Genomic DNA, 26,724 nt, shown 5'->3' with positions numbered 1-26,724 from the left:
ATCAAGTCATAAGGATCATAAGGCTTTAAAATTGTAATCTTAAAATAACACATAAAACCTAATTTGCATAAAATTTTGATATATTGGGTGAGTACGTGCATATCATAGTTTAATAATATAATTGTTTTGGTTGTGTTTTAAAGGTTTAGTTTATGATTTGCGACTAGATTTTTATTTATGTAGCTATGGTTTCAGCTGCATTATTTTTCCTACCCGTTTTCTGATAAGCCACGCCTCATTAGATAGGATTGGTTGGTAGCTCATCCAACCGTGCGTACAATTATTAATTACAGACCAGTAAGAGTGGTTAGGAGGCGGAACCTGTTGGAGAACGGGTATGGAAATAACTACGGTCAGCAGTGTTTAGATTCTCTTGTGACAATATTACGACTGAAGGAATGTAACTGACAAGTTGTAAAACACATTAGTCTTGTCAGTGTTATAGCTTTTATAACCCAGTTCTTTTATAACAGAGTTCTTCTTTATTTAAGTACATTTCTAAATTGAGTAAAAAGTTATTGTTCTTTTCGACAGGTAGTGTATGCTGTTTGAGGCTTTGGCTTCAGAATGATTATCACGTGGGCCTTTTTGGAGCACCATAAATAAATATCAACAACAAAATGCTCTGCTGCACATCTTAAGGTAAATCTACTATTTAACATCCTCTTGTTACATTTACAATTACAACATGTAGCAGATTTACAGACGTACTTCCTTAATAAACATTTCCTTACTCCTTCCTAAGTTTTATTTAGTTTTATTTATTTAGTTATTTTTTTGTTTTTGTTATTGTTTTTTTTTAAAACAATATATGGTAAGTACATGTTAGTTTACTTTTAAGTACTTGGTGAAGAGATGGGTCTTTCCTCATTGTTTAAAGGCAGCAAGAGACTCAGCTGTTCAAACAGAAAGAGAAAGTTCATTCCACCAGGAACAACCTGTTTTTGGCTTAGTAAGCAAGCATTATTGTTGTAAATTAATTGCGGGCTACAGCCATACCTGTCAAGTTTTGGATTTAAAAATAAGGGAAATTTTCCGCCGCGCGCTTCGAGCCGTCCCACCAGCCCAACCGAGGTTCAGTATTTTAAGACAGGTTTACAAGAAATCTAAAATAACCACCTGTGAACCACTTACAAACTGCAATTAGATGATCAGAATCTGATAGGCCTACCTTTGTTGACACTGAAATGCTGTGGACATTCCTACATATGTAATTCTTATAATACAGCCTAAATGAAAACACAGTTACAAACCTTACAGAATGCATAACTCTGCCCCATCCTGCTCCTCTTTAGAAAGGTAAATTCGATGTCCCATTTCTCTAGATATTTACATGCAGTCTTTACTTTTTTGGCAGGAATGCCCTCTCTCTCCTTGCATCCATCCATCTCTCCCTGTTCCAGGTTTGTTCCCGCTGTCCGCACTGACCTCGTGAGAACTGCCACTTGCAGCAGCCTGGGTGGCAGTTCTCACGAGGTTAGTGACATTTCAGTTTGGAGAGGCACAGGAATGTTTTTTAAAATTATAATTAGTGATGGGAATTCCGGCTCTTTTTAGAGAGCCGGTTCTTTTGGCTCGGCTCACTGAAAAGAGCCGGCTCTTTCGGCTCCCAAGTGGCTCCTTAGATTTTTTTGTTCCTTAAATTTATTTATTACCAAATTACATGTAAAATTAATTACTAATGTAAAAACATTGTATCAAATGTTTATTATTTAAATTGTTTTATTTATATACTCAACATGGAAGAGTGCTACAACAATAAATTATAAAATACAAAAACAAAGACCCATCTCAATTAAACAAAAAGGTCTGATTGTGTATATTATTTGTACATTTGCATCTAGAGTAAAATAACACATCAACAAAGCATCACTCAACAAAGTATAAATGAAAATGTGCAAAAAAAAAAAAAAAAAAAAAAGCAGCATCCAGGTATTTGTAAGTCTTTAGCGAAGATCCTGTTTCTCCTTCTGTTTTCATCTGCCCTGTTTTTTTGAAAAGATTCTCTTTGAGGGGACAGATGTTGCTACATTACACAGTCTATGTGCCATCACATGTATAAGATGTGGGTAGACTGAATACACCAGTTCAGTGGGTCTGTAAAAGGGGCTCCTCGTGTCCAAACTTTACTGTTTCCTCTCACTCATGTTCCTCACCTTTCCAGTAGAGGTGGGGCCGGATCGATCCAAATATCGATAATATCGATACCAACGCTGGTATTGATATTGAGCAATACTCGTGTAAAAAGATCGATACTCAAGCTTTTTTTCTCTCCCGCACGCACTGACTGCTGCGCACGCGGATTAATCAAAGTCTACTCTCTGTCTGTAAGAGCAGCGCTGCGCTGTGTCACACAGGCTCAGCCTGGCCCGCCCACTCAGCGCTCTCCTCAGAAAAAACAGAATAAGTTTGAAACTGTTTACAGTATTTGTTGTGGTGTGTTAATTTTGTTGTATTGTGGTTTGTCAGCCCTCTACCTCAGGAGATTTTGTTTTAAGTTGTGTTGAGTGATAATTTTTTACACTGTTTATTTAAGAAAAAACAGAATTGCACTGAAAGGAAGAAAATTCCTTATTTTTTATTGTTTTTCCTAAGAACAATTCTATTTGAAAAAAGAAACAAAGAAAGAAAGAACTAGAAAAGATGTCTAGTGAGGGGAGAATTTTTATTTTATTTTTGTATTGTGGGTTCTCCTTTTCTACCTCAAAAAAGATTTATTTTCCTAATGTTAAGGCAAACTTTGTTTTGTTACTGTTTCATTGTTTCTAAACAAAAATGTTGATTGTGATAATAAAGTATTTTGTTGTCACGTACAATGTTTGGCGAAATTCTATCTTTTGGATCCTTTGGATCTATGAAGCTTAAATATTAAAAAGTATCGGTATCGGTATCGATATCGGTGATACTGGCCCTGCATTTACTTGGTATCGGATCGATACCAAAATTCTCGGTATCGCCCACCTCTACTTTCCAGCGTGTAATGTCTGCGTATGTAAAGCGCAATGTCAAACTTCATCAAGTTTTCTCTCTCTCTCTCTCTCTCTCTCTCTCTCTCTCTCTCTCTCTCTCTCTCTCTCTCCTGTTCGTGTGCACACCGCTACGCATCTTGACCAATCATGTGCGGCTTTAACAGAAAAAAAGCCGGAAAAAAACCCCGAATCGGCTCCCGATCAGGAGCCGTATCCCGTCGTTCACTTTAAAGAGCCGACTCTTAGAGCCGGATCGTTCGCGACCGACCCATCACTAATTATAATATAATACGGGAAATTTACGGGAAAATACTAATACGGGAGGACGGCGGGAAAGAGGGGTAAAATACGGTAGTTTCCCGGCCAAAACGGGAGACTTGACAGGTATGGCTACAGCAGTGGGGTAATGTGGCATTATTTTAGTATATTAAAAGCCAGTTGTGTCACTAATCTTTGCATCAGTTGCAGAGGTATGATGGCAGACATGGGAAGACCTGCTGTGTCACCCAAGCACCCAACAAACAGACATTTAAAAGTGATAAAAGTGTTCCATTTCTCCCTCGTAAAATTAATGATTGTCTTTTGATATGCTTTATATCTAAAAACAAATGTCATACTGATGAACAGACAGTGGACAGAAATGTTTTTAGTTGGGATCCAAATTTTTGCCTATTTACTTATAGCCTCCCATCAAAATATAACACTATGCAAGACTATGCTTTATTGAATAGAAAACAGTGTTAATTATAAATTAATTATTACCCTATTGCACTGTTTCTTTCACTACCCATAAAAAAGATTCCTCTGTATTAACCTACCTTTATCACATGGCCAAATGGGCAGGAGAGTCATAGAGAACAAACAACAAAAGATGCCTTTTGCAGTGGTATTTATTGTTTTATTGACAGGTTGAGTACTTTACTCTTAATACAAAGTCATTTCAAATACCTGAGATGTTAATGAGTAACCGGTTAAGAGATCAGTGTTTGGCTAGGCTGAGCGGCCACATGAACAACGATTGGCCTGTTGTTCAGATATGGGTGGGATTAAGCTGGATGGGGTCTCTCTCTCTCATGGCTAATGCAATTACGACCTCTGCTGGCTGATTGATGGCGCCTGCACAGAGATGAGAAAAGAGTGCTCTCAGGGTGTGTCTCTCCATACGCAGTGCTGAGCTGCACTGCACTCGTCAAAGTGTGGGTGATAAAATTCATACGGCATGTTGCCCATGTGTTGGAGGGGGCGTGGGTTAGCTTCGATCTCCTCAATCAGAGCAGGGTTTGGCATTGGTGGAGAGGAAGCATGGTGCAATCGTGCAATTTGATGCACGATTAATGCTAATTTATGCATGGAATTTATCGAAAAGAGAAGGGTTGGGCCAGCAACAAAGTCCAACAGATGGACACTGGACATTCTTCGGTTTCCGGGGTCTTTGCGCTGTTTCACAAGATGACTGCTCATAGAGTGTCTGTGAAACAGTTATTGGCTTGGGGTTCTCCACATTTACCCCCTATTAATAGCTTTGTAGGTAAAATAAGACATTCTTTCAAAAGATTCTTGCAATATACAACACAGCAACAAAGTCCAACAGATGGACACTGGACATTCTTCGGTTTCCGGGGTCTTTGCGCTGTTTCACAAGATGACTGCTCATAGAGTGTCTGTGAAACAGTTATTGGCTTGGGGTTCTCCACATTTACCCCCTATTAATAGCTTTGTAGGTAAAATAAGACATTCTTTCAAAAGATTCTTGCAATATACAACACTTCACACTATAAAATATTTGTAACACCTCACAAATAGGTGGAAGCTGGCACAACAACAGACCCAAGATTAAGTGCCATTGGCCTGGTGGGCGATTAAAAGAAACTCTCTTAGGAAGGAAAGGCCAGATGTGAATGACCTCTTTTCCACTGCAACAGCAACTTCTACTGCCTGGCTGAGGTGTCAGCATGGGCATACAGAGTGCATAGCATGATCCTGTGTACATGTGTTAGGTTTTTCGGAACATAAAAACGTACATTTAATATGGGAAGTATTACATCCAGACCACATGGTCTATTGTTCAACATGTCGCCGGCTAGGCTCTCTCCCTGACTCCTACAGAAAGGGGGGGGAGGCAGAGCCCGGGGCTTGTTAGCACACTTCATTGGCTCCACCAGCAGTAAAGGAGGAGGAGCCTAGCTGAGTTTAAAAACTGGCGGGGAGAAAGGTTCGGCCTCTTTCTTACGTGGTGTGTCTAGACTGCAGGAGTAAGGAGCGCCGGCCGGCTTAGCTCTGATATATATCCACAGATTATTTTTACACTTAATAAAGTGTTTTAAAGAGTACTTTCTGGACTTCTCGACTGCTTTCTTCAGGACCTTTTTGAACCAAAAGATTCATCCTAATTTGCCTCCCCCCCCTTTCTGTAGGAGTCAGGGAGAGAGCCTAGCCGGCGACATGTTGAACAATAGACCATGTGGTCTGGATGTAATACTTCCCATATTAAATGTACGTTTTTATGTTCCGAAAAACCTAACATTCCCCCCTTGAAAGCATCTTAATGCTTTCACAATAACTTTTAACTATAGGTTAGGTGTTTCTAGATCCCAGGAGATAAGGATAGCCGTCAGCAACCCCCCAATTTAACCCCTTCTGACTACATGGCCACTGGGCTGAATTTTATACAATAAAACGTTTCTAAAAATAAAAAGGCTACCAATTAAACTAAAGGAACCGTACCTATCGCAACAGCTCCTAACCCTGAAACAAACAAACAAACAAACAAAAAATAATAAAAACAGGAAATCAAAATAAAGTAATTTAAAAAATAGGAAATCAAAAAGAGAAGAAAAATAAAATAAACACAATGGGTGCGTAGCTTCCACAGGAAGTCCGTTCAGGTTGTCCTCCACCAGACGGAGCTGCAGATATTCAGAAGGGGCCCATAGCTCCTGTGTCTCTGCATGACTCCTAATGTCTTATGGATTCTCCCCTGTCGGCCTTACCTGTTTCCACAGCAGCACAAACATTTCCTAAAAATAGCAGAGTACCAAACATATATACATTGTAAACAATCCTGAACTAACCCCTTGCGTTTTGTAGCTAAACTATGTGTGTTGCACTTAACTAGTGTTTTCAAAGATGGTCTATGTGTCTGCGAACTATATGTTTATGTTTTTGTCTCCTAGTCTAACTAAATTCTCCCCCCTCGTCTTGTTCCGCTCCGTTGATTCCGCTGGACTCTTCTTCCACATAGTCGGTTTTGTCGGGCTTTTCTGCTGTGGTTTGTTCCCTGTAGGCAGGTCCAGTTAGTGCCACTTCTGTCCCTTGGAGTGGGTCTTCCAGTCCCCTCAGTGTCTGCCTCTGCCAGTCCTTCCAAGTCTCCTTCCTTCATCACGGTGTGTGATCAGTAGTGCTGGTCCTCTCTCCTCGTCTTGTCTGGTCGGTTTTACCTTTAATTGAGCAGAGTTAGTAGCACTTATGCCGCTCGAAGTGGGTCTTCCGGCCCACCTTCAAGGGTATCCTCCTCATCATCATCTACCTGATATCTCGACAAATCAGCCAACACCATCTGGATAACTGGTGGATCCTGCCCCCCTCTGCTTCCTCTACACACTACTTCTATCACAAATTTTTCTATTAATACCCTGATGCACGGGATACCACAACAACAACATATCACTAAAATTATCAATCCTACACATACTGACCTCACCAAGACCCCGGTAAGTAGTTTCCCTGACCAGTTCTAGCCTCACTGACTTTACTAACCAATTGCTAACCATGCAATAGGAAACTTAATCAATTCCACTGATTATTCCACAAAGCAATTGCTATATTGGTTTTCAGGGCCGACTGCTCGACACGGACCAGAAAATAACTTACCACACAAACGGTTGGACTTTAACCAACCGACCTGAACCCGTTCAGGCTTTCACAGTTGGACTCGGACCAACTGACCTGGTACCAGGCTTTGAGTTTGGACTCTAACCAAACTGACATGGACTCTAACCACACCGGATCCTTTGGACTCACCAGGAGTCAAGGCATGCCCACCATACCTTTGTCAGTGAAAGAGGAACCACACCTTAACATTTATCAGTAATTATTTCTAATTATCTACAAGAGAATTCTCAACATACCACTAAAATTGTCAATCCCACACTCTCATACTGACATCACTAAACTCGTAATAACTTCCTTCCATGGCCCAAACATCCCTTCTAGCCACTTAACCCATTCATACACACATACAATCCTACAACAGACAAACATATAAGCTACTTACCCAGCCCTCACCGCAGCCACCCCACTCCCAACATCGGGATACACGGCCACGGTGAGCTTAGACACCACTGCCGCAAGGCTTTCTGGGTAAAGCCCGTGCCAGACCCAGTGGCGACGCTACACTGTCCCCTCCCTAATGGTCAACCGTCCCGGTGACCCACTCACCAGCGTCCACTGGGTGGCTCCATGTCTGGACCGCACCCCATTACACTGCCGAGTCGCTCTTCCACCCACTGCTGGACCGGGCACCCTGCCCCTACAGCCACCTGGGCTAGCGCACTCCGACAGACCGGGCATATTGGCTCACCAAACCATCAGAGCCACCCAAACACCACGATCCCACTTCTGACACCAATGTGGCGCCGGCGAGTAAGGAAGGTTAGCGTCAGGGCCGCAAGTGAGCTGCCTTTGGCAGTTCATTCAGTGTTTTAGCGACAGACACCCATTCATACACACATCCCTTCTGAAAAATGTCCCCTGTTTATCGGTTCTGGTTTGTTGCTCCTGAAACAGGTGTAATTGTCTTTATAAGCTTTGATGTTGGTTGGTTCCTGAGTTAGTGGGTGAGACATGGATAAATTCTCTATGTGTTAAATTAGACATTTTAGACCGCTTTAAACAACCTTTCGAGCAAAATCTGTAACACGTATTAAGAAAAAGATAAACTGATAGGTTTTAACGAGACACACCCTAGAACAGAAAATTCCTGCCTAGTCGAAGAATACGAGTATTCTTTTAACATTCACTGGCACAACTCACTCGGTTGTCCAAACACAACTCAGACAAAAGAACGTAAACCTCAGTACAACAACAGTGTCTACTGGAAACAAACAATTACTTCACCGCGACCGACAATGGTCCTATGGAAACAAACAATCACTTCAAGGCAATCGACAGTGATCCCCTGGAAACAAACAATTACTTCACCGCGACCGACAATGGCCCTATGGAAACAAACAATTACTTCACCGCGACTGACAATGGCCCTATGGAAACAAACATATACTTCAGGGCAATCGACAGTGATCCCCTGGAAACAAACATATACTTCAGGGCAATCGACAGTGATCCCCTGGAAACAAACAATCACTTCACCGCGACCGACAATGGCCCTATGGAAACAAACATATACTTCAGGGCAATCGACAGTGATCCCCTGGAAACAAACAATTACTTCACCGCGACCGACAATGGCCCTATGGAAACAAACATATACTTCAGGGCAATCGACAGTGATCCCCTGGAAACAAACAATTACTTCACCGCGACCGACAATGGCCCTATGGAAACAAACATATACTTCAGGGCAATCGACAGTGATCCCCTGGAAACAAACAATTACATCACAGCGACCGACAATGGTCCTATGGAAACAAACATATACTTCATTACTTGTCTCTCATACTGCATTAACCCTTCCTGCTATATAAAATTTAACTTCAAATAGTTCAAACTGATCAGAGCAGAAGGTGCATACACATTACATCTAACATTTTCTACACTTATTCTACTTCATCATCGTCGCATGCTAGAGAGCCTTCAAATTTTCTAAATCACATTTTTCCCAATACAAATCACCAATCCACTATTTATTATTTACTCTGCCATACTTAAAATAACAACCGCTCTGCTATATCAACTTCCATCAGTCCTACAAACCCCTGACTTATATTATTTATTCATTCAGATTTTTTACCCCAACTTTTGGTCACTGGTACTAACACACCTCCTGCTTCTAACAATACAGACTACATTTCCCACAATCCAACAGACTCTCACATGATCATCTCCTGCTCCTAGTCAGCCAATCCCTCATGCTCATCATCACCAGCGCTTTGATCCAGTTTGGCTTTCTTGAATCACATTAAACTCTACTTAAATAGTTCCATTTAGTTAACTCACTGCAAAGTACTACCAACCTATACTATCTCTATTGTATTATTGTTACATCTCCCTACAAATGTCATTAACCCCACATCACTATGGTACCTGCATCCCTACTCTCACTAAAACACAAGCACTTGTAGCTCTTTCTAATTTACTCTTGTAACCAAAACTTTTTCTACACGAATTATTGTTATTCTAATACCTTACTGTAAAATACATCCAAAACCTCTATAAGATGTTACCGAACCCCTCACTTTTTATTATGGAACCCAGATCTTCAGGTGGATGTCTATTAAAACACACTACTGTCCCACACGGTCTTGAGATTTCACTGCATAACGTCTCCATCCAGTCTCACATCAGCTTTCCCTTCCTCTTGTCTGATGATGTCATTACTTTGGCATTCTGTACCTCAGCACCCCATATGCCTCTTGAACACTGCTTTACTCAAACATCAGAATGCAACAACAGCCATGACACACATCTGCAAGATCTGGTATTCATAATTTTTACATCATCTTTGGTACTGCATAAGTGTCCACCATCCTCAGCCAGTACACAGTAGATTAAATATCAGACTTCTCTTTACTCATGCAGGGCCTGCAGTTTATGGCCTCAACCCCCCGCTGGGTTGCTGTGTGTCTGTGAAACCTATGACCTGGGTCTCCAGTCACCCCCCTTCATGTACTTCTCTCCTAACAAGTTATTTTCTTCTCACTATTCCCTCAATCTTTAAATTGCACTCGTCTGCCACTCATCTATGATCATGCATAGTATTGCCACAAGGTTTACTGCACCACATTGAACCAATCTAACTTCTTCAATAAACTATATAATATAAAATGAGTGAGTTGACCTGATCAATTAGCTAGAAAAGATTCATCGGATACAACACAAGCATCAAATATTACCAATTGCCAATTAACAATTTCCAAAAAATATTACCAATTAAATTGAATCTTACCGGAGTCTGTGTAAGCAATTATATTTAATCTCCTGAGACCCGAGCTTTGATTTTTTTCAATGCATTTTTCCTATTCCTTATGTTTTTAACCTTATTAGTTGGGTGACACGGTGGCTCAGTGGGTAGTACCGACGCACACTGTCACAGCAAGAAGGTCCCCCCTCCGCGGAGCCCGCATGTTGTTGTGTGGGTTTTCCCCGGGTGCTCCGGTTTCCTCCCACAGTCCAGACACGCCAGCGAGGCGAACCAGAGACACCGAACCGTCCATGTCTGTGCCCGATACAACCTGAATCCCGTGCAATGAGCAACCACCGCTCCTGTCATAAATGCAACCAAAGTGCAAAACATAACGTCAAAATCTCAATAAAGAAGCAAACAAACTTTATTAGTGTTCTAGTACTTTTGCTACCACTAGCTGGCAGACAAAAGTGTCCACTAATGGGGTCAGGTCAAGAATAAGGCATAACAAAACCAAAATGTAATGTCCTCATATGTGACCGCAGGGTCGCAAAAGGTTAATCTCACCTGAGTCCATCTCATCTGAGTCCGTGCAAGCAGCAGCGCTGAGAGATACTACAGATTGCTACAACTCGCTTTTCTCTAAACAGGAGGTAAGGCTGAAGATTACCTTCACCAGGCGTCCCTGAATCTGCATGCATATACGTACCTGAATCTGCATGCATATCCGTAGGTCTGCCAGTCCAGCTGCCCCAGCACAATGTATCACAGGATTTCATACACAAAGCGGCATATTAAACATAAATTCTTATTCCTGCCATAATACTCCCCCCTTTTTCAAATTTTACAATCAAATCTTGAAAATAAAATATTAAATAAACCTTCTAAATGTGTTTATCCTGTTGGAAAGCACAGAATTTTAAAGTTAGTTCAATCAAAGTCTGGTGTTAGCTGGACCTGTAAACAAATAATGTTGTTATTGAGCAGTGGAAGGTGTGCAACAGCTTTGTCGGCAGTGTCACCTCTGGCATTGTCCTGTAAAATTGGAACAAAACTTTACTTAAATAGTTCCACTTAAATTGAATAGGAGGGACAATGACACAAAGTATCATTTGCTAAAATTTTAACTAAGCCCACTTGTTTCCTGTCTGTTGCAGCATCTCTGGATGCAAATCCTTTCACAAACATTTCCAATTCAGGATTCCTATCAGGCCCAGAAAAAATAGATAGAGTAATACAGTCATGATGTTCACCATCTCCTGCAATTAGTAAAAAGTGGTAGGATTAAGTATATTACAGCATTTGATAATAATGTTCAATTTTAGAAGTACACTGTAGTATTTATACAATCATTAACTTGATACGTGAGATGTTTTCCTTTCAGTTATAGAACATAATTTGGCAAGATCACTTAGTATAACCACGGATATTTCTGTAGCAGACAAAGACAGAAAGAAAATTCTGCACAAATCCAGAAGGGATCAGAGTCCCTGTCTTGTACAGAAATAGTGGTACCTTCAGGCATTATTTCCAATTTAATTCAAGAGGCAAACAAATGATCACACCTCATAAGATTTATAGGGCTATGAAATCTCACTCTTTACAACTACACAATATTTTAGAAACAGTAACATATTAGCTTTTACCTTTTACTTGTATTCAGCATTTGTACACAGTGAAAAACACGACCTCACTCTCAAATAAACATAAGCTTTGACAATATATAATCTAATATATCAACACATGTCTTAATCAGAGGTGGAAAGAGTACAAAAAATTGTATTCAAGTAAAAGTACTATTACCTTAATGAATCTTTACTCAATTACGAGTAAAGTTACTACTTTGAAAATCCACTCAAGCAAAAAGTAGAAAGTAACTCATTTAAAATGTACTCACCGAGTAAACAGCAGGGGGTCTCCTCTGTGTAATGTAAACGGGAGTGGATACAAACCTCAACAGTAGTTTTTAATTCAAATGTAATAGAAGAAACGTTGTCCTTAACTCAAATGCAATAGAAGAAACATGTTGATGCAACAATCAAAACAGTTAGGGATGTGCAATGTGTCATTTCAAATGACATAAAACTTTTTTCAAACTGTACAACCACCAGCGATGTGTCGCAAAATGATTCGAATCCATGAATCGGCTCTTCTAACCGAAACAAAGGAACCGACTCTTCCGGCAGTCGCCATGTAAACACGCGGCTCTTCAAAAGGAACCGAGACAAAAGACTCGACTCACTGTCGCAAAATTCGCTGCAGCAGTTTCACAGCCGCGATTTCTTTAGCGTTTTTTATTTTTTATTTTATTTTATTTTATTTTTTTTTATTGTTTTGCTCGGTAACAGATGCTATTCAAACTAATACAAGACATACTTAAGCAAAAGCAAAATTACAGTCTGTGAAATGTGCTTTAAAAACTACTTTGTTACTGTTACCAGTGTGATCAGAGCGGTAACACTAAGCACTGGATTCGTGTATGCGGCGTACGTCATCATTCACCGACGCATGCGCACCGATCGAATTTGCCCAAAAATCATATCACCGTTATTGAAACATTTTCCATCGCGACATACATCGACATTAAATCACTGTCCAGCACTACCCCATACATTAAACAAAGAAACAATATAGCAATCTCTCAATAATACATGCACCAATACACCCAGCAAATCTCCTATCACGACTAACAAGCGCTGTGTTACTCACATAATTTTAATCTTATTCACTATAACAACTCTGATTAAGGAGATTTTCCTTAATTATGTGTGAAAATGTCCTATGTCACACATGGATGGATTCCACTCTAAGTACCCCCTTTCCTGGTTTAAGAACCTTAAAGTTCAAGAACGCTATCTACCTTAAAACACACTTAATAAGGTACCATAAATACTTCATCTTAACTCAGTTATCTTAAGATTATAAAAATAAAGTTGATTATAAAATTAACTGCAGCACTTACCCAATCCAGGCGTACAAAGACAAAGATAGCCGATGGACAAGATACGGCAAGCTGCTCACATAGAGCCAAAAATGGCGGATACACAGAAAACCACGCTCAGCTCTCCCAGAGCCAAAATGGTGGACAGACAGAAAACCACGCTCAGCTCTCCCAGAGCCAAAATGGTGGACAGACAGAAAACCACGCTGCGTTCTCAAGAAACAAAATGGCCGCCGAACAAAAGAAACCACGCTGCGCAACCCAGAGCCAAAATGGCGGACAGACAGAGCCAAAATGGCGGACAGACAGAAAGCCACGCTGCGTTCTCAAGAAACAAAATGGCGGATAGACGGGAGACCACGTTGCATTCCCAAGACAAAATGGCGTACAGACAGAAAGCCACGCTGCGTTCTCAAGAAACAAAATGGCGGATAGACGGGAGACCACGTTGCATTCCCAAGACAAAATGGCGTACAGACAGAAAACACGCTGCGTTCTCAAGAAACAAAATGGCGCCGACAACAAAAGAAACCACGTTGCACATCCAGCACACGGTTTCACAGACAAACATACACAGAGACTTACTGACAAACAAAACTCCTGATGTACTGTTTTCGAACCGAATTTAGAATTTAAAGTAATCAAATTATTCCAGCCCCGTTCCCGAAACAGACAGGCTAGTTAGAATTTAGAACGACCGAATTAGGCTAATTCCGTTACCGAAACAGACGAACTAGCCGAGTCTCGTTTCCGTAACAGCCAGACTCCTTTGAGATTAATAATCAAATTACCCGAATTCCGTTACCGAAACAGACGAATTCGTTAGAATTTATTACACTCGAATTAGGTTCGCTTCGTTACCAAAACAGACAAGCGTCCTTTCCCTTCAATTGTGTCCCATACACAATGGCGCCCTTAACATTTATTTTAACCGGTTTGGTTCAAATTCAGATATCAGGAAACACACATTTTTAGCTCCAACATATATTCACAGTTTTAAACTATCTAATGATACTTTAGTAATTTAATCAGACACTTACGGATTCTGAGATTCACTTTCACACTCAGTACACTAAATAATAAATGCATCTAATATATATACAGAGAACGTCTGTTTACCTTAAGTAGGCGCGCCCTTGTACTGAGTACAAAAGATTTTTTCAGAATTCCTGGTCTTACCTCAGTCAGCTGAATCGATTCGATGCTATCCTCAGACCTCTTGAACCATCCTCTGGCTACCATTTGTTAGGATGAATCTTTTGGTTCAAAAAGGTCCTGAAGAAAGCAGTCGAGAAGTCCAGAAAGTACTCTTTAAAACACTTTATTAAGTGTAAAAATAATCTGTGGATATATATCAGAGCTAAGCCGGCCGGCGCTCCTTACTCCTGCAGTCTAGACACACCACGTAAGAAAGAGGCCGAACCTTTCTCCCCGCCAGTTTTTAAACTCAGCTAGGCTCCTCCTCCTTTACTGCTGGTGGAGCCAATGAAGTGTGCTAACAAGCCCCGGGCTCTGCCTCCCCCCCCTTTCTGTAGGAGTCAGGGAGAGAGCCTAGCCGGCGACATGTTGAACAATAGACCATGTGGTCTGGATGTAATACTTCCCATATTAAATGTACGTTTTTATGTTCCGAAAAACCTAACACATGTTACATGACCAGTCTGACGTGTCTGTGTCTACAGGGCAGCTGTACCCTAGTGGTTAAGGTACTGGACCAGTAATCAGAAGGTTGCCGGTTTAAGCCCCACCACTGCCAGGTTGCCACTGTGGGGCCCTTGAGCAAGGCCCTTAATCCTTAATTGCTTAGATTGTGTTCTGTCACAGCTGTAAGTCGCTTTGGATAAAAGCGGCTGCTAAATGCCAGAAATGTAAATGCAAGCAGTGCAAAAAGCAGCAGTGTTTGCCAGATGTACAGGAACATTGGATATGTCTAAATTAGGGCAATGCAAAGGAGACGCTTTGAACTGAAAAAACAAACAAACGTATGCACTACTTAATTGTTTATGGATTCCCTACTTCCAACCATTTGTTGATCAATGAGAGTAGAGGGGTTTATTGAGCACAAATAGAATTACAAAATTTAAGGGTTGCTTGCAATGCCACAAAGTCTCCCAAAAGTTACTATTCCTGTTCCCCTTTAAATTCCTATAATATTTAGAACTTTTACTTCTGTACAAGGAATTATCTGTTGAGTCAGATCAGCTGCTCACATGACCTATCACACACTTTCATTGCTGCATTTGTGGTTTTTGATCCACTCCACAGAAGCCAGCCGCCGGCCAGGCTGTGGTGAGAAACTCTTGTGATTCAATATCTTAATTGTATTATTGTATTCAATAATTCTCATTTTCAGTAAAGGGAGTATTCACAGTATTTTCAGTGTTGCACTGATTCTTTCAACTGCATGTTTCATTGGGTTTGGTATGTCTGTTAAGGTTTGTTGCTTTAAATGCTTGGTAATAGTAAATGTGTTGTAATACTGATGGTTAATTACTGATCAGTTCTGTTTTTGAACTGAACAAATCCATGGATGAGTGAAGAATCATTTTATTCCAAGTGAATAATCATTTCATTTCATTTAAAACTTATATCTAGGCCCTGGTATAGTACATAGAAACAGAACAGCTGAGAGATTTTGTATAGGGAAAGTCTTTGCAATTAACTGTGCTGAAAACAAGCTGTGCTACATCCATGGAATCTGATGGGTAGATGTCTTGTAGGTCCAAACCCACAACAGCATCAGAAGATTAAAAGTTAAAAGTCTGTGTAATGGACAAATAAAAAGCAAGTCTCAGTTTCATCTGTGAAGCAAAGACTTCAAACTGCAGCTTTGACAGTCTGAGTGGCAGTAAGAAAGCCATTGCTCGCCTCGGCCATGGAGCACCAGACTACTGACTGGACAGATGAATAAAAATTTTCAGTTCATTATAGGGTTTTTTAATATTGCTTTAACCCTTTGATGCACAACCTGGGTCAAAAGTGACCCAACTGAGTTTTTATTTTCTATATCTTTGCAATAAATCAATTTCGTCATTCAAGCTTCCATGAATTTTTCAATTAACTTGCTTTTGATCATCACAAATCCTTATTTCAGTTTTATATATTTTGCTTTTTTTAATAAAAATCATTTTTGTATCACTACCCTTCTAATGCACAACATGGGTCAAAAATGAAAGACAACCAAAGATTAGGCTCTTGAATCTTGAACATGTCCAATACTATTTGCTTGCTAGCTGTTTACATATTCTAGTATAGATAGCTTTTATTAGCTAAGACAGCAAATACATGAATAACTGACAAATGTGCATATAAAATATTCTTGAATGGATGAATATGGGTCATTTTTGTGCCATGTTGTGCACTAGAAGGGGTTTGCTTAGCTTGTGCATCAAAGGGTTAAGGCAAAAGGGTGGTTCATTAAAGCGACCTCATCTATCTTTTTTGAATCCAGAGTCAGCAATGTGCACAAAGTAGCAGAACGGAATCCTACTCCAACAAGGCTTACACTGCATTTGCACTGCAGTATCCTGGTTTGTGATGAATTGGACAGAACCAAAGAACATTTTTCATTTCATTTTCATCAAATGCCTTTTTTTTTTTCTAGGAGAAATGAGAAAAAATCTCAATTTCTGTGATTTTTACATTTGATACGTAAATATGTCACACAACTCTCTGTATTAATGGCCATAGAGCTACTAATCATTTACATAGGGTTAATAAATATTATTAAAAATACTGTTTTGGCCACTAAGGTGGCGCAGCAGTAAAGTACGCTAGCTCACCAGAGTTGGGGTTTCGAATACAACGTATCGAATCTCAGCTCTGCCTTTCCGACTAGGCTGGGCGACTGTATGAACAATGGCTGTTGTTCAGGGTTAGAGGGTAGGAAAGTCGGATTATAGGTCCTCATAACTGGTGCGACTGCGGCCCCTGCTGGCTGACTGATGGCGCCTGCACAGTGCCCGTCAAGTGTATGAACTCGACTCGAGTTGCAGTCTGTACTGACTGTGCGTAGGCGTAGCGGAGAGGGCGCAAGTCAGTTGAGAGGCGTCCTCAGTCAGCGGTGAAGTGTCAAATCAGTATAGAGGACGCAATCAGGGTAATTGGACACAACTAGACTGGGGGATAAAAATTGGAGGAAAAAAGGAAAAAATATATATATATAAATATACTGTGTATATATATATATATATATATATATATACAGTGTATCACAAAAGTGAGTACACCCCTCACATTTCTGCAGATATTTAAGTATATCTTTTCATGGGACAACACTGACAAAATGACACTTTGACACAATGAAAAGTAGTCTGTGTGCAGCTTATATAACAGTGTAAATTTATTCTTCCCTCAAAACAACTCAATATACAGCCATTAATGTCTAAACCACCGGCAACAAAAGTGAGTACACCCCTAAGAGACTACACCCCTAAATGTCCAAATTGAGCACTGCTTGTCATTTTCCCTCCAAAATGTCATGTGATTTGTTAGTGTTACTAGGTCTCAGGTGTGCATAGGGAGCAGGTGTGTTCAATTTAGTAGTACAGCTCTCACACTCTCTCATACTGGTCACTGAAAGTTCCAACATGGCACCTCATGGCAAAGAACTCTCTGAGGATCTTAAAAGACGAATTGTTGCGCTACATGAAGATGGCCAAGGCTACAAGATGATTGCCAACACCCTGAAACTGAGCTGCAGCACAGTGGCCAAGATCATCCAGCGTTTTAAAAGAGCAGGGTCCACTCAGAACAGACCTCGCGTTGGTCGTCCAAAGAAGCTGAGTGCACGTGCTCAGCGTCACATCCAACTGCTGTCTTTGAAAGATAGGCGCAGGAGTGCTGTCAGCATTGCTGCAGAGATTGAAAAGGTGGGGGGTCAGCCTGTCAGTGCTCAGACCATACGCCGCACACTACATCAAATTGGTCTGCATGGCTGTCACCCCAGAAGGAAGCCTCTTCTGAAGTCTACACAAGAAAGCCCGCAAACAGTTTGCTGAAGACATGTCAACAAAGGACATGGATTACTGGAACCATGTCCTATGGTCTGATGAGACCAAGATTAATTTGTTTGGTTCAGATGGTCTCAAGCATGTGTGGCGGCAATCAGGTGAGGAGTACAAAGATAAGTGTGTCATGCCTACAGTCAAGCATGGTGGTGGGAATGCCATGGTCTGGGGCTGCATGAGTGCAGCAGGTGTTGGGGAGTTACATTTCATTGAGGGACACATGAACTCCAATATGTACTGTGAAATACTGAAGCAGAGCATGATCCCCTCCCTCCGGAAACTGGGTCGCAGGGCAGTGTTTCAGCATGATAATGACCCCAAACACACCTCTAAGACGACCACTGCTTTATTGAAGAGGCTGAGGGTAAAGGTGATGGACTGGCCAAGCATGTCTCCAGACCTAAACCCAATAGAACATCTTTGGGGCATCCTCAAGCGGAAGGTGGAGGAGCGCAAAGTCTCGAATATCCGCCAGCTCCGTGATGTCGTCATGGAGGAGTGGAAAAGCATTCCAGTGGCAACCTGTGAAGCTCTGGTAAACTCCATGCCCAGGAGAGTTAAGGCAGTTCTGGGAAATAATGGTGGCCACACAAAATATTGACACTTCAGGAACTTTCACTAAGGGGTGTACTCACTTTTGTTGCCGGTGGTTTAGACATTAATGGCTGTATATTGAGTTATTTTGAGGGAAGAATAAATTTACACTGTTATATAAGCTGCACACAGACTACTTTTCATTGCGTCAAAGTGTCATTTTGTCAGTGTTGTCCCATGAAAAGATATACTTAAATATCTGCAGAAATGTGAGGGGTGTACTCACTTTTGTGATACACTGTATATATATATATATATATATATATACATACAGTGGGGCCAAAAAGTATTTAGTCAGCCACTGATTGTGCAAGTTCTCCTACTTGAGAGAGGTCTGTAATTTTCATCATAGGTACACTTCAACTATGAGAGACAAAATGAGAAAAAAAAATCCAGGAAATCACATTGTAGGATTTTTAAAGAATTTATTTGTAAATTATGGTGGAAAATAAGTATTTGGTCAATAACAAACAAGCAAGATTTCTGGCTCTCACAGACCTGTAACTACTTCTTTAAGAAGCTCTTCTGTCCTCCACTCGTTACCTGTATTAATGGCACCGGTTTGACATCGTTATCTGTATAAAAGACACCTGTCCACAGCCTCAAACAGTCAACCATGGCCAAGACCAAAGAGCTGTCGAAGGACACCAGGAAGAAAATTGTAGACCTGCACCAGGCTGGGAAGAGTGAATCTACAATAGGCAAGCAGGTTGGTGTGAATAAATCAACTGTGGGAGTAATTGTAAGAAAATGAAAGACATACAAGACCATTGATAATCTCCCTCGATCCCATGGGGTCAAAATGATCATGAGAACGGTGAGCAAAAATCCCAGAACTACACGGAGGGACCTGATGAATGACCTGCAGAGAGCTGGGGCCAAAGTAACAAGGCTACCATCAGTAACACACTACGCCGAGAGGGACTCAAATCCTGCAGTGCCAGGCGTGTCCCCCTGCTTAAGCCAGTACATGTCCAGGCCTGTCTGAAGTTTGCCAGAGAGCATATGGATGATCCAGAAGAGGATTGGGAGAATATCATGTGGTCAGATGAAACCAAAATGGAACTTTTTGGTAAAAACTCAACTCGTCGTGTTTGGAGGAAGAAGAATGCTGAGTAAACACCATACCTACTGTGAAGCATGGGGGTGGAAACATCATGCTTTGGGGCTGTTTTTCTGCAAAGGGGACAGGACGACTGATCCGTGTTAAGGGAAGAATGAACGGGGCCATGTATCGTGAGATCGTGAGCCAAAACCTCCTTCCATCAGTGAGAGCATTAAAGATGGAACGTGGCTGGGTCTTCCAGCATGACAATGATCCCAAACACACCGCTCGGGCAACGAAGGAGTGGCTCCGTAAAAAGCATTTCAAGGTCCTGGAGTGGCCTAGCCAGTCTCCAGACCTCAACCCCATAGAAAATTTGTGTAGTCCGTGTTGCCCAGCGACAGCCCCAAAACATCACTGCTCTAGAGGAGATCTGCATGGAGGAATGGGCCAAAATACCAGCTACAGTGTGTGCAAACCTGGTGAAGACTTACAGGAAACGTTTGACCTCTGTCATTGCCAACAAAGGTTATGTTACAAAGTATTGAGTTGAACTTTTGTTATTGACCAAATACTTATTTTCCACCATAATTTACAAATAAATTCTTTAAAAATCCTACAATGTGATTTCCTGGATTTTTTTTCTCATTTTGTCTCTCATAGTTGAAGTGTACCTATGATGAAAATTACAGACCTCTCTCATCTTTGTAAGTAGGAGAACTTGCACAATCAGTGGCTGACTAAATACTTTTTGGCCTCACTGTATATGTATAAATCCTGTTTTATACCAACTAGTATTGCTGTTATAATTTATTCATTTGAATTAAATGTGCTTACAAATTTGCCAGTCATATATGTGTTATAAAGAAATTTTATAAAATGACACTAAATATTAAATTGACAATAAAAATGAGCAGTAATATTAAAATAAATGTAAAAAGGTTTAATTAATGCAGTGCATTTAAAAAAGTAAACATGTATTAAATTGTAATTTGGTTTATGTGGTTAATAAATTCTAGAAGAATTAATAAAAATATTTGAATTATACTTGTATGTAATTTTTGTGATATGGGTGTGCTTAAGCCATTCTCTGCTTGGTAGGGCTGCATAATTAATCACATTTCATTTCACAGTAATGATTGTTTAATATGATTTCCTTTAGGAAAACTAGGTGATTTACTATGATTACGTGTTGATTAAAAAAAAAATAATAATAAAACAAAATACTGTATTTGTGCTTATTTTTTATTTATCTAAATAGTGAATGCCCTTTTATTTCTGAGGTAGGTACAAACTATGCCAAATAATGCTTATTGTGTAAAAAAAAACAAAAAACTGAAATTTTAAAACAAATCCCACATTATATGAATAAATGAATAATACAAATAAATAAAGTATCCTCACATATATAAATTTGGCTGGAAAATCCCCTACCTGGCAACTTTGTGAAGTGCCGTTAACCAGGCAAGGTGAACAGCGCCAGTGCCCTCTGCTGTTTAAAGTGAATATCGATTCATCTTCAATGAATAACCGATTTGAATCATGGCACAAGTCTTGTGGTGCTTGTGGTGCATCGTTACACCCATATCTCTGACACATTTAATCATGAGCTTGACATATCTATGTTTGGTAATTATTTATTGAAATCGCAAACATGTGAGTTGCAACACATTAAAAAAATCATGTGGCATTTTGAAGATTTCATAATATAGCTGACTTGTTTTTTAGGGAGCTTGTATTGACCCTGACAGCTTCTGCAGAAGACAGAAGGGAGCATGAGGCACATGCATCGATTCTGATGGGGGAACTGTTGCTAGAAAGTAGGAGTACCGAATAAACTGATCTGGCAATGGACGACTTTACAACACGTACTTATGGCACAAGTGGCCTGGACAACAGACCTCTGTTTGGGGATACGTCAGCAAGGGTAGGTGCAAGAATCTTCAGTAGTGTCACTATAATCCCTACATACAAGAGCATATAAATGCACAGGGAAACAGAGAGACACTATTACACCATGTTTTGCATTTTTACCCAGGTCTAAGTCTAAGTTTTCTTTAATAAAAAAAAAAAAAAAAGCCACATACAGTGGGGTCAAAAAGTATTTAGTCAGCCACTGATTGTGCAAGTTCTCCTACTTAGAAAGATGAGAGAGGTCTGTAATTTTCATCATAGGTACACTTCAACTATGAGAGACAAAATGAGAAAAAAAAATCCAGGAAATCACATTGTAGGATTTTTAAAGAATTTATTTGTAAATTATGGTGGAAAATAAGTATTTGGTCAATAACAAAAGTTCAACTCAATACTTTGTAACATAACCTTTGTTGGCAATGACAGAGGTCAAACATTTTCTGTAAGTCTTCACCAGGTTTGCACACACTGTAGCTGGTATTTTGGCCCATTCCTCCATGCAGATCTCCTCTAGAGCAGTGATGTTTTGGGGCTGTCACTGGGCAACACGGACTCCACAAATTTTCTATGGGGTTGAGGTCTGGAGACTGGCTAGGCCACTCCAGGACCTTGAAATGCTTTTTACGGAGCCACTCCTTCGTTGCCCGAGCGGTGTGTTTGGGATCATTGTCATGCTGGAAGACCCAGCCACGTTCCATCTTCAATGCTCTCACTGATGGAAGGAGGTTTTGGCTTAAAATCTCACGATACATGGCCCCGTTCATTCTTCCCTTAACACGGATCAGTCGTCCTGTCCCCTTTGCAGAAAAACAGCCCCAAAGCATGATGTTTCCACCCCCATGCTTCACAGTAGGTATGGTGTTCTTGGGTTCTTCTTCTTCCTCCAAACACGACGAGTTGAGTTTTTACCAAAAAGTTCCATTTTGGTTTCATCTGACCACATGATATTCTCCCAATCCTCTTCTGGATCATCCATGTGCTTTCTGGCAAACTTCAGACGGGCCTGGACATGTACTGGCTTAAGCAGGGGGACACGCCTGGCACTGCAGGATTTGAGTCCCTCTCGGCGTAGTGTGTTACTGATGGTAGCCTTTGTTACTTTGGTCCCAGCTCTCTGCAGGTCATTCATCAGGTCCCTCCGTGTAGTTCTGGGATTTTTGCTCACCGTTCTCATGATCATTTTGACCCCACGGGATGAGATCTTGACCCCAAGGGAGATTATCAATGGTCTTGTATGTCGTCCATTTTCTTACAATTACTCCCACAGTTGATTTATTCACACCAACCTGCTTGCCTATTGTAGATTTACTCTTCCCAGCCTGGTGCAGGTCTACAATTTTCTTCCTGGTGTCCTTCGACAGCTCTTTGGTCTTGTCCATGGTTGAGTTTGGAGTCTGACTGTTTGAGGCTGTGGACAGGTGTCTTTTATACAGATAACGAGGTCAAACAGGTGCCATTAATACAGGTAACGAGTGGAGGACAGAAGAGCTTCTTAAAGAAGAAGTTACAGGTCTGTGAGAGCCAGAAATCTTGCTTGTTTGTTATTGACCAAATACTTATTTTCCACCATAATTTACAAATAAATTCTTTAAAAATCCTACAATGTGATTTCCTGGATTTTTTTTTCTCATTTTGTCTCTCATAGTTGAAGTGTACCTATGATGAAAATTACAGACCTCTCTCATCTTTCTAAGTAGGAGAACTTGCACAATCAGTGGCTGACTAAATACTTTTTGACCCCACTGTACATTGGCCATTTATATTACAGTACATGGATAAAAAGACCACTGAAAAAACTGCTATGGAATTCAACCTTAATCATGCTGTATGTTATATCACAGCAGAGTTGTTCATTTGTGGGTTGTTAATTTGTACGTCCTAAAAGCATCTACTTGTAAATTGTAGATGATCTTCGAGTCATAACGAAATATTATTAATATTAATAACGAAATGTGTCCTTCATGTACACAAACACACACACATACAGAAGTTAGTGCCATGAAAAAGGTATTTGCCCCCTGATGACTTTTTCAGTTTGTGCATTTTTGTCAGGTTAAATGGTTTCAGACCCTCATATAAAATGCAATACAAGACAAGAACACAAAAAGACAAGAGTATAATAGGATTATTAATTTATTAATGGTAAAAGAGTTAGTGCCCCCTTAAACGTAAAAACTAATTATCGGACGTCACCAGAACTGTAGTGTCTTAAGTGGTCTTGTTCAGACAGTCACACGTTTCACACTGTAGCTGTTGACCACCTAACATCATGCATTTACCTCAGTTGTTGTAATTCGCTTCTATATTTAGATTTGTTATTGATTGTGTGCATTGTTTGCTTCAATTTTACACTTTCTGTGTTTTTGTTTCCAGGATCGGATAATCAATTTAGTTGTTGGTGGACTTGCTGTTTTGCTAGTCATAGTAAGTGCTGTTAAGTTATTAGACCAGTGCTCAAAGTGGGACAGTATTCACAGGTATGCAGTACTAGCACTTTTACATTTTACTCTTTAATGTACAGTGACTTTCTTCTTCTCACAAGCTGCCAGTACTCTTTTCTGCCCTCTCCATATTGGGTTCTGGTTGATTATAAATGACTGTATATAAACTCGGGGGCATTTCTTCTCAACAAGTCTAGTACAAGACAAGTAATGTCAATGCTAGTCTAAGTAATGCTAAGTAATGTAATATTTGTTTGCTGATACTCACACCAGCATGTGATTAAGGGGAGTACTGGCACTTTTCCCCCACTTTAAGCACTGTTTTAGACTAATATAACATTAGGACATTGAGTGCTAATGCTTTCTCATGGGGTTTCTTTTACACAGGTGACTATTATTAGCTCCTTTGTCTTCCCCTCCTTGCCACCCAAGCCACTAAACATTTTCTTCGCGGTCTGTATCCTGCTTATGTGTGGCTCAGTCATAGTTCTGGTAAGTTAAAAGCACAACATTTAAGGGCATAGCTGCAGTAAAGAAAATTTACTGGTAGTTCTGCCACAATATATTTTAATACAAACAAATATGCTCGGGTGGCACAGCGGTAAAACATGGAGCCCACCAGTGCTGATATTTTAAGCTTTGCTCAGCCAGCCCGGTGCATACACACAGACATGATTGGCTAACATCTGCCGGGTGTGAGGGCAGAAAGGATTCCTTATTGCTGCAGCAATTACGGCCTCTAGTGGCTGGTTGATGGCTCCTGCACAGAGATGAGGAATAATGGAGAGCAGTGCATAACTCTCCAAACGCGATATTGATTCCTGTGTGATCTCACGAAAAAGAAGCAGTTGGCAAATGCATGTGTGTCAGAGGGGGCATGTTAGCTTCGCCCTTTTTCGGCCAGGGAAGTGGTCCGCAGCAGCGGAGGATATACAATGGAGTAATTGATTACAACTAGATTGAAAGAAAAAGGGGAACATGTTCAAAACATTTTTAAAAACAGTGGAACCTGATTAAACGCACTAGTCCGTAAAATGTGATTGTCCAAGGTTTGTTGCAGGGGTGCGAAAATATACAAAAACGCAGTGCTAAGATCCACAAAAGTGCTAAACATGCACATGTAATAAACAGTAAATTGAACAATGTAAACGATATATAAATATGAACTGTAACACATGTAAATAAATATTAAAATTGGTGTACTGTACTACTGGGGAGAAATGTCATATTTCATACATAACTTTTCAGCAATACCTAGATGCATCTCATTCACTTACCACTTTCCTTGTCTTTTGAAGCGATAACTAAGCACCAGAACTTGCAAAAATTAAGCATAAAACACTGAGAAAAAGGCGAGAACAAAGCAAGCTTCCTGGCAAAAAAAGCCTGTCACTCATGTAAACAAAGAGATGTGTGCTGGCTAGCAGACATTTACTAAACTACTGATCTTGGTGCGGGAAACAATCGAAGCAGACATGCAGTTTTCCAGATTTTGCATGTTAAATCCGAAATCCATTAAATAGAGGTCCATTAAATCGAGGTTCCACTGTACATTCAAATATTAGGCTAGGTAGTTTGATATTTGTTTTGACTCATTTTTACTTTACATTGACTATAACATGGCCTATATGAACATATTAAGAGTACATTTTATGCACTACAAATATTGAGATTATTAGTCGAACTTGGTTCAGTTTGAAAGCACAAATTACTAGAGCAGCGGTCCCCAACCTTTTTTGCACTATGGACTGGTTTCATATATAAGATATAATTTCAGTGACCTGTGGGGGCGGGAGGATTTAAAATAGAAGAACTATAGAATGGAAAATCAGTGTGAGTCCTGAGCTTTTTTCTCCCACCTAGTGGTGATTGGAGACAATAACACCCGAAGAGTTTTGGAAATTTAATTGCTCTTGTAGCGATTTCTAATTATTTATTCTTTCTGTGCAGCCTGGTCATAAATTACCCATAGACCGGTACTGGTCTGTGGCATGGTGGTTGGGGACCACTGTCCTAGAAGACTGACCAGGTAAACAATACTAAAGATCTTCTCTCTTTCTTTAGATTTTCTGGTATCGACAGGGAGATCTGGAGCCCAAGTTTCGCAAACTGATTTATTACAAGCTCTGTTCAGTCGTCCTTCTATGTATTTGTGCCAACTTGTACTTCCACGATGTGGGACGTAACATAAAGGGTGATGCCTTATCATAAGAAAATGAAATACCTTTCCCCAGTGGAGGAGAATTTTGACCCATGCAGGTCGTTCGCAACCTCCACACACATATCCAGTGTTTTCAACGGACAGTTCTGACCTGAAAACTGGATTTAAAATGGGCAAAATATTTCTTCTAGTAGCCTTCTTTGAGGTCAGGCCAGTCTGCCTATCGAGGCCTTTTAAGTGGACCAACAGTATCACACATGCAAACGTACGCACTGTGAGTGTACCACACTAGCTTGTATTGCTATATATGCCAATGTAACTGTGAGAGTTAGCTCACGATTAAGCCATAGTTATGCTGCATTATGCATTTTATATTTCTGTATGTTCTATCGAAGTACATTTCTGATGCAATCTTGATGTCATAGCACTTACCAAAACAGAAAGTGGTAGAGTGTCACTGACTGCCTGGGTTTTCACTCCAATTTTAGAAATTACTGCACACTATGTCATTTAATATATTAAAGGTGAAGGATTGTTTTATGTAAGAAATAAACCCTTATTCCCAGGTT

General features: G+C 40.3%; 1 protein-coding gene across 3 annotated transcripts; it reads left to right on the top strand.

Annotated features, from left to right (window-relative positions):
* Window positions 1–26,724, top strand: tmem243b (transmembrane protein 243, mitochondrial b). Of its 3 annotated transcripts, none has more exons than XM_062994883.1 (6): window positions 1–87; window positions 535–642; window positions 21,368–21,566; window positions 23,927–23,977; window positions 24,382–24,486; window positions 26,059–26,724. In XM_062994883.1, the coding sequence occupies exons 3-6, from the start codon at window positions 21,489–21,491 to the stop codon at window positions 26,203–26,205; spliced, it is 381 nt and encodes a 126-aa protein (XP_062850953.1). In that variant the 5' UTR covers window positions 1–87; window positions 535–642; window positions 21,368–21,488; the 3' UTR covers window positions 26,206–26,724. The 3 variants fall into 3 exon arrangements, with proteins under 3 accessions (XP_062850953.1, XP_062850960.1, XP_062850967.1); XM_062994890.1 differs by lacking the exon at window positions 1–87 and adding an exon at window positions 323–352; XM_062994897.1 differs by lacking the exon at window positions 1–87 and adding an exon at window positions 409–432.

The sequence above is a fragment of the Trichomycterus rosablanca genome, chromosome 1 (genome assembly GCF_030014385.1).
Source record: "Trichomycterus rosablanca isolate fTriRos1 chromosome 1, fTriRos1.hap1, whole genome shotgun sequence".
Lineage (NCBI taxonomy): Eukaryota > Metazoa > Chordata > Actinopteri > Siluriformes > Trichomycteridae > Trichomycterus > Trichomycterus rosablanca.
This window is presented reverse-complemented; position numbering and strand designations above follow the sequence as displayed.

Coding starts and splice junctions, on each gene's coding strand:
- tmem243b (XM_062994883.1), top strand. CDS start 21,489: ATGGACGACTTTACAACACGTACTTATGGCACAAGTGGCCTGGACAAC. Junction 21,567..23,926: donor TTGGGGATACGTCAGCAAGG/GTAGGTGCAAGA, acceptor TTTTGTTTCCAG/GATCGGATAATCAATTTAGT. Junction 23,978..24,381: donor TTGCTGTTTTGCTAGTCATA/GTAAGTGCTGTT, acceptor TCTTTTACACAG/GTGACTATTATTAGCTCCTT.